The 15,434-nt window shown below is 40.7% G+C and overlaps 1 protein-coding gene across 1 annotated transcript; it reads right to left on the reverse strand.

Annotated features, from left to right (window-relative positions):
- Window positions 1-1,038: 1,038 nt before the first annotated feature.
- Window positions 1,039-13,317, reverse strand: LOC133520298 (uncharacterized). Its single transcript, XM_061854668.1, has 2 exons — window positions 12,964-13,317; window positions 1,039-1,146 (listed from the first exon to the last, which is right to left on the reverse strand). Exons 1-2 carry the CDS (start codon window positions 13,315-13,317, stop codon window positions 1,039-1,041), a joined length of 462 nt encoding a protein of 153 aa, XP_061710652.1.
- Between the last annotated feature and the right edge of the window lie 2,117 nt (window positions 13,318-15,434).

Raw genomic sequence — 15,434 nt, forward strand, 5'->3', positions numbered from 1 at the left:
TGTTTTCTACGTATTTAAGTATTTGTATAGTGTACATATCGTTGTCTGAGTACCCTGTGGGTACTCAGACAACGATAGTCCCACGGTAAGCCGAAAAGGCTTGTGTACAACACAAGCCTTTTCGGCTTACCGTGGGACTTATAATATATATATATTTTATCAGCAATGTTCCGCAGAAAAAAAATTACATTTTTGCTCCACATTGCTGGACATGAAGGAATGGGTCTCCATTCCATCAATATTCTGCTTAAATTAAGTCATGCATAAAATATCATTGCAGCGAATAAATATCGAATAGAACGAAACGATAGGAAAGCGTCTCTGTTTTCCTTTTTGGTTTACTTTTTAATACCATCGATATGGTGTTCAGTTATGCCTTAATAATGTACTTTCTGTATTCACTGTGGCAACACCATGTCACAGTTGACATTCAAATATTTAAAAAATAAACTGTTGCCCTGTCATACAGTTGACAGAGCCAGTGTGTCCCAAACCTACCACTAGATCACATCGTTCCGCTATTCTCGTTATTATTTTCGCATCAACCCAAAGCACTACACTACTACCAGTAACATTATTAGTACATATTTAGTATCAGTGTTGTGTAGCCGAAGGACGCCGTACACATCCGTGAAGTGGAAAATCCGAGGTCTAAGTTGGACGACTCAAGGTAACGGTTCTTAGCTTACTTCTAGCTTGCGACAAGGACAGCCGGAATCGCCACCAGCGGTCTTCAGCGGCGACCGACGATTTCACCCCACAACTCCCAGACTGGAAGGTAACTTCGCCTTACACTGTTTTTTACACTCAAGCTCAATTCAGTAATTTAATTTTATCGCAACACAACTTTCTGAACCGACCCCTAAATTTCATTCCCTATCGCCCTTTTTTTCGACCTACAGTCCACTCTTTCGCTAGTAAACAGGGTGGTTAGACAACGTGCCAATCTATGACTCTTTCATATCAGTGACAGTTGCGTTCGTTCGCTACGGAGCATTAACAATTGGCACACTGACTATGTACCCTGTTTTGTCGCTTCTACACTATCTTAATCTCGCTCATGATGGGCGCGTCGCCCTTCAGTAGAATCGCAGAACAAAGGCCGAGCTCGTTCCATTCACCACCGATGTTATGGTGCCCTGGTACCTGCAGAGCCAATCTACATATATTACTTATGTACAAGGAAAAGGAACTTTAGTGTCATCGTATTCTGGTTTATTTATTAGAAAATTCATAATATAATAAACTTGGCCGATTTTTATTTTGATGTCATTTTTAGGGTTCCGTAATCAACTAGGAACCCTTATACTTTCGCTATGTCTGTCTGTCCGTCCGCAGCTTTGTTCCGTGATCGTTAGTGCTAGAAAGCTGCAATTTAGCATGGATACATAAATCATGCATGACGGCAGGACAGTAAAATAAAAAGTACAAAAAAAAATTTGAGTACCTAGCTACAAATTTTTTTTTCTTTAGAATTTTTTTCTTCGTTGGTCGTGGATATGTCTTTCAAAATGAATAGGAGTCTCCGACAACCATTTCTTGATAATGTAAACATTTTTGGAAATAATCACTCGGGATTAAATGAACAACGAATAGTGAACATGATTGGTCCAGCCGTTATTGAGTTAATGCTAAAACTCTTCTCTTCTTAGTAAATAGACGTACAAAGCGCTACGAAGGTACTCCCTAATGCTGGTAATGTACATGATACTTACTAACAGCCCCCGTCTAGCGTATTCTGATAGAATGGTAACTACGAAACCCTATACTGAGCATGGCCCGACATGCACTTGGGCGATTTTTTGTTAGATTTCTATAAAAAAATCTGTTGACTTATAAAAATACCATACGTTTTCGTACGTCCAAGGAAGTTTGTTTATCACGTAATTACGGTGAAATCCGACCTGGCACCGCATACGAATGTCAGCTGCTGCCTGTAGGGCTAAGATGGTCGGCTCTTTATCATTTGTCACCATGTCTGTCTCGTTCTGACAAGTATGTAAGTGCGAAAGTGACGGGCATAGTGACAAGTGATAAAAATGGAACCATGCTGCCACTGCTGTTGCGGAGGAATGACGCAATTGTGTCATAGAAGCTGCCCGTAACGCCATAGTTGGCTGCTGAACTCCCTTCTGTCATGGGCACCAGATTGTGATATGTTTGCAAGTCGATGGACGGCTGTGTATCAGATGTGTCTGCGGTATTGCGAGGTGATGGACGAAAGTTGATTGTGATCTGTTTTTCCTAGTATGTAATCCTATTATATAATTTGAATTGTGCAGTGCTTTGGTCTCGACAGTAATGCTGTATATTATTACATTTCAAAATAAATAAATAAATAGTGGTCAAGCTGGGCCAACAACAGAGAATGACTCACTTACTCGAAGGCGCGCGACAGGTCACAGAATATAGCTGCAACCTGCCTTCGCCCCTCCAGGTGTATCATTACCCTCTCCACGACGTCGCGTGCCGCGTCTATCATCGAGCGGCCATGTTGGTACGCGTATTACTGGCTGTTCAATCGTCCATTTCTTCTAAAAAAAGGACATTAGCCTTTCACTTAATAGTCCTTCACAGATTTTAGAGAATATGGGTATTAGTGAAATGGGTCTGAAGTTTTTTAGGTATTGCATCTCACCTTTGCCCTTATTATAGGTTGAACTTTGACCCTTTTTAGATTTGAGGGATATTCACCGGCATCGACACACCTGTTCTATCAACAAAATATGATTAAAACTTGAAAAAAATATCGTTTTTTTTATATCTGCCCACCTAAGTACAGTATTAATGCATTTCCTTTTTGAGTTTGTATTCTTACCTTTGACTACCGGCAAAAGTAACGATTATGGCGACATTTGGTAACTACATACCTATCTCAAAATTTGTGTATCACTTACGAGTATATTATAACCTACGAAATATCACAATTTCAAAACTAAATAATGTATGTAGGTATTAGCTTGAAGCACATGACCGAATACAACATTTACTGTAAATATTGGCTTATTTACTCATATACTTAAATGCCTTTTTTACTCCATTCATCGGGTAAAATATAACTTGTGCTATTTATAAATTTACTCTTAAGGTACCATTCGAATTTTGATTAAACAAGCATTGCTGTTGCAGTAATGCGGCTTGACATTACTGCCGAGTGCATTACCCAGATAATGCTGTTACTGTTTTGCTATTCATAAATTTACTGTTAAGGTACCATTCGAATTAAGATTAAACAAGCATTGCTCTCCCAGTAATGCGGCGTGACATTACTGCCGAGTGCATTACCCAGATAATACTATTACTTTTTTGCTATTCATAAATTTACTGTTAAGGTACCATTCAAATTTAGATTAAACAAGCATTACTGTCGCAGTAATGCGGCTTGACATTACTGCCGAGTGCATTACCCAGATAATACTATTACTTTTTTGCTATTCATAAATTTACTGTTAAGGTACCATTCAAATTTAGATTAAACAAGCATTACTGTCGCAGTAATGCGGCTTGACATTACTGCCGAGTGCATTACCAAGATAATGCTGTTACTGTTTTGCTATTCATAAATTTACTCTTAAGGTACCATTCTAATTTGGATTAAATTAAACAAGCATTACTGTCGCAGTAATGCGGTGTAACATTACTGCCGAGTGCATTACCATGCTTAGTCTTAATTACACTTATTGCTTTTTGTATCGCATTGCATTACTTTTTTTTATACTACGTCGGTGGCAAACAGGTATCACCTGATGGTTAGCAGTCTCCGTAACTTATGTACGCCTGCAACTCCAGAGAACATGCGCGTTGCCGACCCTAACGGCCCGATTCGAACAATGATTAAGACACGTTTAAGATCTTGAAAAGATCGATAACTAAACGACATGTCAAAATTGACGTTTATTTTGATTCCGCTGTGATCCAAGTAAAATCTATCTATGATATTTCTAACGTCAAAGTGACATTAGTTGCTCGAATTGAGCTGCTTCTATCAATTATACGACATATAAACGATATCTAAGTGAGAACTTATCTAAACTAGAACGTATAATTATCGTATCTCATTCACACCCTCGTTGAGCTCTGGCAACTCTCTTACTTACCGGCAGGAACACAACACTATGAGTAGGGTCTAGTGTTGTTTGGCTGCGGTTTTCTGTAAGGTGGAGATACTTCCCTGTTGGGCTCTGCTCTAAATGTGGATCTGGACATCTGCTGTGCTGTGTCCTACCTCACAAAGCGAGATGACGTTTACAATGCCCATACCTCTCCTTTGGACGTAGTTTAAGAGGCCGTTATCGATTTTAGTCGCTTAAATGTCAAATTGATAGATTTAGTGCATGAAATTGTACACCTTTTGTTAACTATTCGAAATAACAAGTACTGGTTTCTATTTGCACGTCTTGTTATCTTTCATTTTAATAAATCATTTTTTTGAAAACAGACTCACTTAATTAGCAATGATTTTTTTTTTCTGATGGACGTTTAGGTAAACGCACGTAAAGCAGTGCAGCAGCGCAGTTTATTTGTAAATTTCGTAAAAAGTTGGACTGCTAAAAATGGTAATCTTGTATTAAACATATCCTGTTCTTTAACTTTAATAAACTACATTTTTGTTATTATAAATTTGAAGTAGTGTAAATGAAAGTTAGACGAAGTCAATTTTCTCCAGAAATTACTTCAAAACAAGTGACAATTTCTCTGAAAATGGACTTAATTTCAACGAAATTTTGATTCTTAAACAATCTATAATATTTGCTGAAACTGTTCTTATACAGCATTTTGTGTAATTTGCTACCATAATTTTTTGATGAATTTTTAAAAACTGTCCCTTCTTGTCACATATTACCGGGGACGCACGCTTGCGACCTCATTATTAAAAGGCAAGATGAAAAAACGTGCTAATAGAAACCAATACTTGTTATTTAGATATTGTGTACAATTTCAACGACTAAATCAATCAATTTTACATTTTTGCTCTAAAATCGTTACCGGGCTCTTAAGGACATACCCGAGTCCTGTAATGGGGTTGGCCTCACATTGAAAGTTGCTCAGTATGACCTATTAATTTTATGACCTAAATTCGGGTAAGGGTCGAAAAAACACCCAGTATAGATCCGTGGTTCGATTAAGCAAAACTAGTTCTCGTTTGGTGCGTAGTGATCGTGACCCAGAAGAATTAAATAAACCGTGCGATGTGTAGATATCTATCGGTAGGTAGGTCGGTCAGATGTTTATCATATACGAGTAGAGTTCCTATCGCCACCTCCCGTCTCCATCATCAGATCAGACCCGATGATACCATAATATTTTGTTGTTGACTTTACAGAAGTGGGTCAAATTTAACCCCAGACCCGTACAAAATACATAGTTACATTGCAAGTTAAATAATAGCTTGTAATTAAATGTAAGTGTTCTATATAAAATGCCGTCCAAATAATGCATGTACAGCAAGAAAAAATATTACAAGGAGCAAAACCTATCCTAAATAAAAAAATAAAAAAATTCACGCATAAAAATACTTTTAAGTTTAAAATAAGTTTTAACCTTTAGGTTAGAAGTTCGGATGAAGTCGCTTTCGTAAAAACTAGTGTGCACGCCAATTCTCGGGATTAGTTGACAAGCAGACCCCAGGCTCTCATAACGCAAGGAAAAAGAATAGTTAGCTAATATGTAGTTCCACGCACTAATAAACACAATTAGTATCATTTGGTTGAAAACAAATCGGCGCTTTTATTTATACCAATAATTACCCATATTTTATTTTATTTAAACTTTATTGCACAAAATATATACAACAATGTACAAATGGCGGACTTGGCTTGACGATATGGCTATAAAAAATAAATGGTTGCTTTACTCAAAAATGTGTGCTTTGTCAGGGTCTAGACTTTTTAAAATACTATATGCACACACTTGGCAGCTCCTCTGCACTTAATTATCGTCCTTCCATTTGTCTTCATCAATTTCGTTATTTCTGTCGTAGGCGAATTTTGCGATTCATCGTTTTGCGTCGATACCGTCGATGTCGTGTTTGTTGAATCGTTTTCTGTCTGTGTGGGTGTTTTATCTTGATTGAATAATATAGGTACACACCTGGCCGATCCTTTACACCTTATGTTCGTCTTCGTCTCCTTAAATTACATAAAAGACATTAATTCTAAATATTAACTGGGATTTTATATTATGTGTATACCAATTTTAATTGTATGTGAGTTTTTTTAACTTGATTTATAAAATAGGGCTCGAAACAGTCTCATTTTTCAAACCGGTTCCGTTTATTCACCCGGGAATGAAAATGATTTCGTTTTCGTTTGTGGTTACCGGTTAAAGAAGTGTTATTTTAAGAAAAGAAAAAAGTACAGGTATGCAAAAACGTTCTCATTTTGTACTGTAACATGCCAGTATATTCCCTTGCCTGTTACATATATACATTAACGTAGTATTGTCCTTTTTTTTTGTGTTTTTTTTTTTTTACAGACACAAAAACTATCCGCACAACTCGCCCCGCGCCCCTCCAGATGCAAAGGAGCCCATCACGCTCGCTGCGTTGCCACGTTGAACGGCGATGGACAACCTCTGCATCAAAAACGACCCGGAGTATTGTCCTATTTTATAATTATATTATTCAGAGCCCACTGTGTCCCACTGCTGGGCAAAGCCCCCCCCCCCCCTCTTTTTCCATTCATTTATGTTTTGTGCTATATCTGGCTAGCCTCTCAAAAAGGAGTCCAAGTTATCCCGCCATCAATAGTAGGTACAACATATTTATAGTATCTACAGGGACATTGCTTCTTTTAAGTTTATTCCATAACAGATCATAAGAAACGAGATCGAATGCTTTAGATAAATCTAAAAAAACACGCGTAAACTGTTGTATTTCTGTTCGTATAGTATTTAATAGTATGCTTAAGGCTCAAAATAGCGGATTCCGTAGATAAATTGCGGGCGAAAGCCAAACTGGTTATCGTGGAGTTCTATATATTTCGCTAATTGCGCATTAAGCAAACTATCGAGTACTTTTGCCACAATAGTGGCCAACGAAATCGGTCTGTAGTTAGTCTTGCTAGACGCGTCGCCAGTCTTATTTTTAATAATTGGTACAACTATTGTTTTTAACATGTCCTCAGGCATATAAGCATGGTCCAAACATAATGAGTAAAACATAGCTAATAACCTCGGCAAATAGGGGCCCGCGTGCTGTAAATGCTCTACACTGAGACCGTCATGGCCGGGGGATTTGCCTTTCGACATATTTTTTATGGCTAGAGCAACCTCTTTTGTCGTGAACCGCGTTACCGGTTCCACGTCACTTGGCGCAGAATTGAAAACCACAGTCGACGGACCCAGAGGAGACTTAACATAAAAATGGTCTCTAAACATATTCGCAACGTCTTTAGCCCCAGACAAGCCCTCGACGCTCACAGGAAGGCTTGGCTTAGTATTCAGCTTATTTGCACACTTCCAGAATGACCTAAAATTATTTTTGGAGTGATGTGTGGCTAGCATATCCATTTTTATTTGGTCTTGGTTGCTCTGACACCACCTAAGACGAGACTTAAACATTCTTTTACTCGTGATCATGTTATTATAAATTATTCCACTGTTAGGCTGGCCACAGCACAACCAAACCTGAAAGTCTTCTTTAGCCTTTCTATGAGCGTCGCCGACGTGCTTGTTCCACCCTATCACCTTTTTTTCTTCTTGCGGTTCATAGAATACATCTACTTACCAAGTTTGAACAGTATAGTTCTTATAGTTTCGGAAAAAAAGTGGCTGTGACATAAACGGACAGACAGACGGACATGACGAATAGGTACAAAAAAAATACTTTGAACATGATCGGTTGAGCCATTTTTGAGTTTTCTTTAAAAACCCGTATTAAAAGGTCGTAAGTGCATAGTATTAATATAGACATAAAAAATTAAGTCATATATTTAGTGGTCATAATATGTTTTTTTCATAAATGTTACAAAGCATGAATAATAAATATGTGTGGTTGTGAGCAACCTATGACGCAAATATCACTTTAGTCATAATCATAACCACACAAAAACCGTATAAAAGAGGAGCTCGAAGGGGAGGAGCCCCCTCCAGTAGGAGAAACGGTTTTATAAAAGAAACTAATCATAGATTTATTCAAATAGTAGGTAGGTTAGGTTCGTTAGGTTCGTTTAGATGCCCGAAGGGCAAATTACGCAGAAATAGGAGCCCCGTCGTCGAATTAAGTGTTTGGACGATTTTTACGGGACGAAGATTAGGGAAAAGGTTTTTAGGAGGGTGTATATACAGCTATCAATAACTAAGTATGCCTTAAGCGATTATGATTGAAAATTATTATGTTACAAAACGTTATACGTAAAAAAAAAATAAGTATCGATTAATATGCTTTTAGCTGGTAAGACATTTGATTCATTATTATTAAAACTTATATGCACAAAAAATATATGACAACCGCTGAGGATGTCATCAAATATTATGGCTAAAAAGTATGACAGAATATAATATGACTTCTCATTTGTATGCGCAATGATGATTATGACACAAGTTGTTATGCGTATCAAATATATGACTTATATGCAACCCAATATGGACCCGTGTAGAGTGTTCCTAGGACGGGTCTCTATTGTTTCCCATAAAGTTTTAAGTCATAATGTATTGTTTGTCCGCATTTTCGTTAGTCATAATTTGGTTTTTCTCAGAAACGCGTAACTTTTCAGGATTGCCATAAAACAAACCTAACCTAACCTAACCTATCTATAGGATAATCTAAGGAAATTCCTGAAAAGTTAACGGTTTCAGAGTTATGACTAATGATAATATGACTATCATTACATTATGACTTTCAATAATTATGTCAAACAAAGGGATCCGTCCTAGGACACCCAGAAGTTTAGGATTAGAGTCACTATGGGACTTGGCTCCAACGCGCACCACCACTCCTGTCAACGCTCGGTGAGTAACTGCCTTCCCCCTGCGTTAGGTGTGTATGCGCCAGAGATAAGACATAGCAACAGCAATACAATGTGATCATTATCTATGTGAGGTTGGTTTAATATCATGTGAACACTTACTGATCCTTGGTTCGTCGTTTCGCCAGCGGGCGTCAGTTTTGTCGTCCGCATCCCCGGTCTAGTCGTCATGGCGTTGGTAACCGGACGAGTTGAGGTCCTGGTTCTAACTGGAGCCCTTGAGGTCCTGGTTCTAACTGGAGGCCTTGAGGTCCTGGTTCTAACTGGAGGCCTTGAGGTCCTGGTTCTAACTGGAGGCCTTGAGGTCCTGGTTCTAACGGGAGGCCTTGAGGTCCTGGTTCTAACTGGAGGCCTTGAGGTCCTGGTTCTAACCGGACGCGTTAGGGGGCTGGTTGCGCCGGGGTCCCCAAAGTACAACGTCCCATCGCCAATGAAATGTATGCAACTGGACTAAGAAAAAACATTTTGATTTAGTTCATAAGTTAAAGAAAAATATGTAACTTCATAAACAATATCCGAAACTATCATGCAATGCACAAAAAGAATGGGAAACGTAGAAAAATTATATAATCCGTTTATATATACACCGTTTTATTGAATTCCGTTAACTTCGGGGTATCGGTAAGTACGTCTAAGGAAACAAAATGGAATAGTTAACTTGCAAAAAAAAATTGCCATTTTTAAGTATTTTTCTTTTTATAAAAAGTAATTAAATGTTGCATATAGCGTTGTTGTAACACGGGCATGACATTTAACTCAACCAAACAATTGAAAACTGTTACATATCAATGTCATTTCGAATATCAATCGTACGATTATAATCGTACTTTACGTTTAGGAGCAAATGTATTAACTCGTACTAAACACTAATCAATATGTAAACAGGCCCTAAGGCAAGTGTACACACTCGTAAGGTAAAAATAAGATAAAAAATAATTATTGATTATCTCCGAAATGGAGTTAATTAGAATACCGGTGTCTTTGAGAAAGTTACTTAATTTAAGCTCAGGGATGTACCCCTGAAATTAACGGAAATCAAAAACAAACACGGTGTATACTTTAAATAAATATTTATTTAAAACGTACGCAATGAAGAGCCGGCTCTTCATTGAGGTGCGAAAACATTATGTTAGAGATGCTTTCTCTAGTACTTATACCTCAATGACAAATACATGGAAAAATCGGCATAATTAATGGAAAACTTTTATCAGTTGGGATATAACAGCCGTAGCCGAGCCTACCAGGAGAATTATTGTACAATCGCCCTCGAATAGGGAAATTGTTTTAGACAACGAGAAATTTAACAATCTACGCCAGTGAAAGCAAATAGCTCGAAAGCCAACTCACCCGGTCTCTGCACGACGAATCGCTTTGTCGGTACCGACACTCTTCATTGGCGAGCTGATGCTGTAGTGGCTCCGGTGAGGGTTTCGAGCACACAAATCGACAGTTTTTTTTAGGTATTTTTTATTTTTCACGACGCACGAGCTTGCGTATACGGCCATGAGCAGCCATCGAAATCTATCTACCTCCCACTGGCTTTTATAAACGTCAAAAAATATTCGAAAAAGTACCCTACCTACTGTCGCTAATTAACGTGTTCCGTTTTACGATATAGAAATTAAATGTCTCAAAAAAATAACAAATAAAACTAAACTAGATATGGTGTCCGGACCGATCATTCCGCCCACCAAATACAAAGTATTTTAAGAACAAACTAGTCTATAGGTAAAGGACACAACTTTACCAGAGGTCTTTGTATTAGACCTGATTGTGACCGAACCGTAGCTACACGGGAGATCCCATCTTTGCCCGGATGCAAAGATACTATACGACCAAGAGACCAATGAAGTGGCTTCAGTTGTTCATCTTTAATCAATACTAATGTGCCCACCTTGGGTTCATCAATATCCGAGTGCCATTTCGCGCGTTGATTTAATGTATGCAAATACTCCAAATGCCATCGCTTCCAGAAATCACGATGAAGTTTCTGCACAAGCTGCCAACGATTCGAAATAGAAATGTTTATGTCGCTAGTTGACGTATCTACAAGTGATGTTAAGGGCTCTAAGGTGAGAAAATGTCCGGGTGTTAACACTGACATGTCGTTTGGATCGGAACTCATCTCACAGAGTGGCCGTGAGTTAAGGGCCGATTCAATTTGGGCGGCCACTGTAAGAAATTCCTCATAAGTTAGGATTTGATTCCCTACAACGCGCGCAAGATGCGTTTTAAACGATTTGATGTTGGCTTCCCACAAGCCGCCGAAGTGGGGTGCGGCTGGTGGATTGAAAGAGAATTCGATACTCTCACGAGAAGCTGCGTCTTGCATGAGAGGTAACAATGCGTTATAAGCGCCTACGAAATTCGTACCTCGGTCACAATGTATGCGTTGGCAACGGCCACGGCGAGCGATAAATCGACGCAAAGCAGCGAGAAAGGCTTCGGTGGTCAGTCCTATAACAAGCTCGACATGAGAAGCCTTGGTCGCAAAACATATAAATAAACACACGTGTTTTTTAAAAGGCCTAGCTCCACGATAGCGTTTAATGTATGTGGGAAAAGGACCCGCAAAATCGACACCGATACACGAGAAAGACTTAACTTGTGAAACTCGAGTTTTTGGGAGGTCTGCCATACGGGGCACCAAAGGTTTTGGATTAGAGCGGAAGCACTTTATACATTTCGATAAGCGAGAACTAATTACGCGCTTAGAAGCCAGTATCCAAAAGTTTTGTGCAATCAAGAAATTTAGGGTGCGTAATCCCGGATGCTGACTATCGTTATGTACTTGGTCGATGACGAGCTGTGTCATGCGATCCTGACTGGGCAGCAGTAAAGGGTGCTTGCAATCATAATCAAGTTCAGAGTGAACCAGCCTACCGCCCACCCTCAACAAACCGGAATTATCGATAAAAACACTGAGTTTTCTGAATTGTTTAGGCAATTTTTTACCTTCCTTTAGAGATATTATCTCATTCGAAAATGACTTGTCTTGAGTTAACTTAACTAAATTAGTAAGGGCACCATCGAGTTCCGATTGAACAAGTGGGCCGAAGCGTCTTTTGTCAGGGTTACGACAGTTATGTACGAAACGATGAACGTAAGCGACAATGCGTTTAGCCTTATTGAGACTCGAATGTCTGGATAAGAAGTCATCAAGTTGGTTGACGGCAGTAAACAACACGGTCTGCTTGGGGACCCTTTGTTCTTCCAACAAGTCCGATTGCGGTTCGATAGAGGACGGTAACTTTGGCCAAGAGCTACTGTCAAGTTCCAACCAAGCCGGGCCTGTCCACCATAGAGGATGATTTACAAGTTCTCGAACAGTCACTCCGCGAGAGGCGCAATCAGCCGGATTGGTTTCTGACGTGACATGGCGCCAATGACCAGCGGGTATTCTTTCTTGTATGTGACTTACGCGGTTACTGACGTAAGTTTTCCAGCGTTGCGATGGCGAACGTAACCAGGAGAGTGTCACAGTGGAATCAGACCAACAGAATATATCCTCAAATTGGACGTCTCCGTCGTAAATTTCCTTTACGTGTTTAACGAGGTCTGTCAGCAAAACTGCAGCGCACAGTTCCAAACGGGGGGTAGAAGTACGTTGCAAAGGAGAGACCTTACAGCGTGACATTATCAAATGTATAGTGATGCTACCATCACTATGTCGAATGCGAAAGTAAATGACAGCCGAGTATCCTGCCTCGGAAGCGTCACAGAAGCCATGCAGCTGAACACTGCAGGACTTCGTCGATGGAATGAATCGAGGTATTTCGAGAGACGACAACAAATCGAGATCTAAACGATAACGAAACCAGTTTTGGCTGATGTTGGGGGGTGCTACCACATCCCAATCCAAACCGAGAGTCCAAAGTTCTTGAATTATGCGCTTGAACGAGAGTGTCAAGGGTGTAAGAAACCCAAGAGGATCGAATATGCGCGCCAATTCCGAAAGAATATTTCGTTTTGTGCATTTTTCATGAAGCGCATTGACCGTGAAAGTGAATGCGTCACTGGACGGGTTCCACTCCATGCCGAGCACCTTAACAGGAGATGTCGGTTCCGAATCAAAAGAGAGCGACTTATTATGACAATGGGTTGGGTCGAGATTCTCGAGCAGACGGGGACAGTTGCTCGACCACTTGCGAAGTTCGAAACATCCTTTCTCTAGGATCTGAACCACCTGAGACTGAAGGTCGAGAGCTGATTCGACAGACTCAGCGCCTGTCACCACGTCATCGACGTAAATGTCTCGTTTGAGGACGTCAACCGCACGAGGATACTTTTTGCCTTCATCAATAGCTAATTGAATCAGGGCTCGAATGGAAAGGAAACTGGACGAAGACATGCCGTAGGTCACGGTATTTAAACGAAATTCTTGTATAGGTTCATCGAGGGAGAACCTGAACAAAATGCGTTGGAAATCTCGATCGGTAAGAGAGACTAAAATTTGTCGATACATTTGACGTATGTCGGCTGTGAAAACAACCGCATGCAAACGAAAGCGAAGTAATATCGAAACGAGATCAGATTGTAGTTTCGGTCCAACGAGCAACTGGTCATTCAACGAGGGGCCTCCAGTAGGCTGAGCAGTAGCATCAAAGACCGCTCTCAATTTGGTGGTGGTGCTGCTGGGCTTGAGCACGCAGAAATGTGCTAAGTAATAAGCACGCCCGTCTGACTGGGGTGCTACTGGTTCCATGTGACCAGCATCGAGATAATCACGCATAAAATTATTGTATTCTGTCCGGAGTTCCGGTTCACGAGAGAGTCTCTTTTCGAGAGAGAGCAGGCGGCGCTCGGCAAAAGCGCGCGAGTCACCTAAACGAGGATCGACGGTTCGAAACGGCAAGTGTACGATATATCTCCCGTTCGAGTCACGTGCGTGAGTCGAGGCGAATATTTTCTCGCACATGACTTCATCGTCAGTTAAGGGCGAAGAGTTAGGGAGACTTTCAATTTCCCAAAATTTTCGAATTTGGGTATCGAGCGATTCGATCGAGCAAAACAATGAAGTCTGGGAATGGGAAGTTGCGCAAGGGGCCTTTCCCATGATAACCCAGCCAAGCTTGGTCTCAAAGATTGTGGGTCCATCGTCACAGTTGTGGCGGTTACCCAAAAATATTTGACAAAAAACATCCACTCCCAATAAGGCGTCAATGCATCCAGGTTTATCAAAATTAGAGTCGGCGAGTTCAAATGCTTTGACGCATGACAACTGGTCCATGTCAATTTTTACTGCAGGCTGATCGCTGCAGATTTTGGGTGTAACAAAGACTTCGACACACATTTCAAAATCAGATTTCATGCTGCGAATGTTAAGAGTGGTATAAGAAGTTGACAACGTTGACACCTCACATACACCCTCAATAGAGGTATTTTTTTGTCGTATCGGAAGTCCAAGCCGCTGCGCGCAACGTCGTGTAATAAGGTTTGGCTGACTGCAATTGTCTATGACAATACGAATTTTTTGGTAACTACCGAACTTATCTAGTACCTCCACACATGCAGTAGCAAAAAGAGATATTCGACCCACAGGTGCTGGATCGGATGCGAGCATGGTCACTTGTTTGTCAGGTACGTGCGTTGGGGTGTCGAGGGGCGAGGACGACGAGCAAGTCGCGGCGCCAGCGTTGGTCGAGGCCGAAGAAGCGACGCTGACTTTGGAATTACCGCTATCGACATCGAAATGAATAGTAGTGTGATGGGCAACATTACACTTTAGACAACGAGACTTTGAGGGGCAAGTTTTAACTACGTGCCCAGAACGTAAGCAGTTGACGCAGAGCCGATTATCCTTGACAACAGAAAAGCGCTCGTGAGGCGTCTTGTTCCGATATTCACCACATTTAGCAAGGTCATGATTTGACTTGCATAACACGCAATACGATTCGATCGAGGTGGCGCTAGTGGTGACTAGCGTTTTATAGGCTACTCCCGCAGGAGCACGATCCTGCGCCGGGCGCCAGGCAGCGGTGCGCGGCGCGGCGTGAGCGGGCGCGGTACGCCCGGGTGCCGTGGGTGCGCGTGCCGCAGGGGCGGCGGCGCACTCGGTGAGGTCGGCGAGCTCTAACGCTTGACCGGCCTTACTCACGTATTCTAACAACGACTCGAATGACGGTACATCTTTGTTGTCGTTTTGCAGTTCAAAACGACGACGGGTATCCTTGTCCAATTTATTTATCAATAAATAAAACAATGGAAAATCCCAATCATTGACGGGAAATCTCAGATTTTTCAAAACCGCGATATTTTCTCTAAAGGTGTCTACAAGTCGACGTAACTCGCTAGGCGAATTAGATTTCAACGAAGCGTTCTGAATTTCTTCCCAATGACGAAAAGCCAATTTTCGTTTGTTATTATATCTATCGATCAAAGCCGCGTAAGCATCTAAATAATTGCTATCCGATAAAGGAAACCCTTTTAATAATTGCAATGGTTCACCCGAAAGGAGTGAAATTAAAA

The sequence above is a fragment of the Cydia pomonella genome, chromosome 8 (assembly GCF_033807575.1).
Source record: "Cydia pomonella isolate Wapato2018A chromosome 8, ilCydPomo1, whole genome shotgun sequence".
In the NCBI taxonomy this organism is placed as follows: Eukaryota; Metazoa; Arthropoda; class Insecta; order Lepidoptera; family Tortricidae; genus Cydia; species Cydia pomonella.

Coding starts and splice junctions, on each gene's coding strand:
- LOC133520298 (XM_061854668.1), bottom strand. CDS start 13,317: ATGTCTTCGTCCAGTTTCCTTTCCATTCGAGCCCTGATTCAATTAGCT. Junction 1,147..12,963: donor GTGACGCATTCACTTTCACG/GTCAATGCGCTT, acceptor TTGGCTCTGCAG/GTACCAGGGCACCATAACAT.